Below are 1,401 nucleotides of genomic sequence, written 5' to 3' on the forward strand. Positions count from 1 at the left end.
AACCCCCAGCCCGCCCCGCGGCCCCCCGCCCCGCACCGCGGCCGCGACCCCCCGCCCTCCCGCTCCCGCGCCTCCCGGCCCCCCGCTCCCCACGGCGCGGGCGGCGCGCGTTACCTGCCGAGCGCCGGGGGGCCTGCTGCTTCCTCCTCGGCATGCTGCTCGGGCCGCCGCAGCCGTCGCCTCAGCCGCCGCCCGAGTTCGCGGGGCGCGGGGTCCGGGGCCCCGGGCGCGGGCGCAACTCCGCGGCGCGCCCAACTCTGGCCTCGTCCCCGCGGGCTCCGGGCTCCGGGCGCGCCGCGGACCGCGGGGCGCCGCTCGCATGGACGGCCGCGCCCGGGGCCGCTCAGGAGGCGGCGGCGGCGGCCGCGCGGGCCGCGTCCCGGCCGCCGGGCTGCGGGCGGAGCGCGCGGGGCCTGGGCGCCGAGCCCGGAGTCATCCCCGGCGCGGGCCGCGGGCGCAGCGGCGGGCGCTCGGAGGGCCGGCCCGCGGCCCGCGCTCCATGCTGCCGCCTCCCGCCGCCGCGCTGCTGTGGCGGGCGCTCCTCGGGCGCCGCTCCGGGCGCTGCCCTGCGCCTTCCTCCGCGAGCCGAGAGTCTCCGAGCGCAACTTTCTCTCCCCCTCGCTCCTCGCTGCTCGGGGGTCGCGGCGAGCGGCTTTAGTACGCGGGTCGCAGCTTTCTCATTGTGCGCCAGCGAGGCCGACCGCGGCTGTCCTTTCGCTCCCGCACTTAGTCTAAGAGGAAGAAAGCAAACAAGACAGAGGAGTGAAGCCCCCGTACATACATGCGCCGGGGGGAGATGTCAGGCGCCGCTCCACCTTCCTTCCAAACAGTCACACATCAAACAGTGTCACCCCGCCGGAGCGCCACTTGCTGCCCCGCGCTCCCCGCGGGGCTTTGCCGCCAGGATCGCCGTCTCTTCCTCCGCGAAATCTAATGCAAACACATTTTGATCATGGATTTTTGGCCGGTCTTGATCTTCCAACAGAAATTTTTTGAAAAATACACAAAAAGCACCCCCTCCAAAAAAAAAAAAAAAAAAAAAAAAAAAAAACCACCACAGCCAACAACAACCCGGAGAGTGTGTGCGGAGGGGCGAAGAGCGGACATTCACTGGGGGGGCGAGATGAGCGTGGACTGTCCCCCCCAAACTCCTGGGAGAGAGGGAGATGCACTCTCGCTCCTTCTCTTTTCAGTGAAATATAACACACATTCGGATCGCAGAGCTTTCAGACAGTCTCAACTGATAGACAGACACATCGAGCTGCTTTTCCTGCTTCAGTTTTTACTCCTCCTCCTCTCGCCAACGTCACCCTGACAATTACAAATAGGTCTCTCACAGACCATACCTGTCAATCTTTTTAATTGCTTTGTTTTCTTTTTTTTTTTTTCTTTCCGGAGCTA

The 1,401-nt window shown here is 66.3% G+C and overlaps 1 protein-coding gene across 1 annotated transcript in view; it reads right to left on the bottom strand.

The window, feature by feature from the left end:
• TSHZ1 (teashirt zinc finger homeobox 1) overlaps window positions 1-221 on the bottom strand; it is a 74,297-nt gene extending 74,076 nt beyond the window's left edge. Inside the window, exon 1 of the mRNA XM_059140807.1 lies at window positions 115-221. Within this exon, the coding sequence (XP_058996790.1) occupies window positions 115-154 (40 nt within the window). The 5' untranslated portion in view covers window positions 155-221. The remainder of the gene's footprint in view (window positions 1-114) is intronic.
• Window positions 222-1,401: the final 1,180 nt, after the last annotated feature.

The sequence above is a fragment of the Mustela lutreola genome, chromosome 11 (genome assembly GCF_030435805.1).
Source record: "Mustela lutreola isolate mMusLut2 chromosome 11, mMusLut2.pri, whole genome shotgun sequence".
NCBI lineage: Eukaryota > Metazoa > Chordata > Mammalia > Carnivora > Mustelidae > Mustela > Mustela lutreola.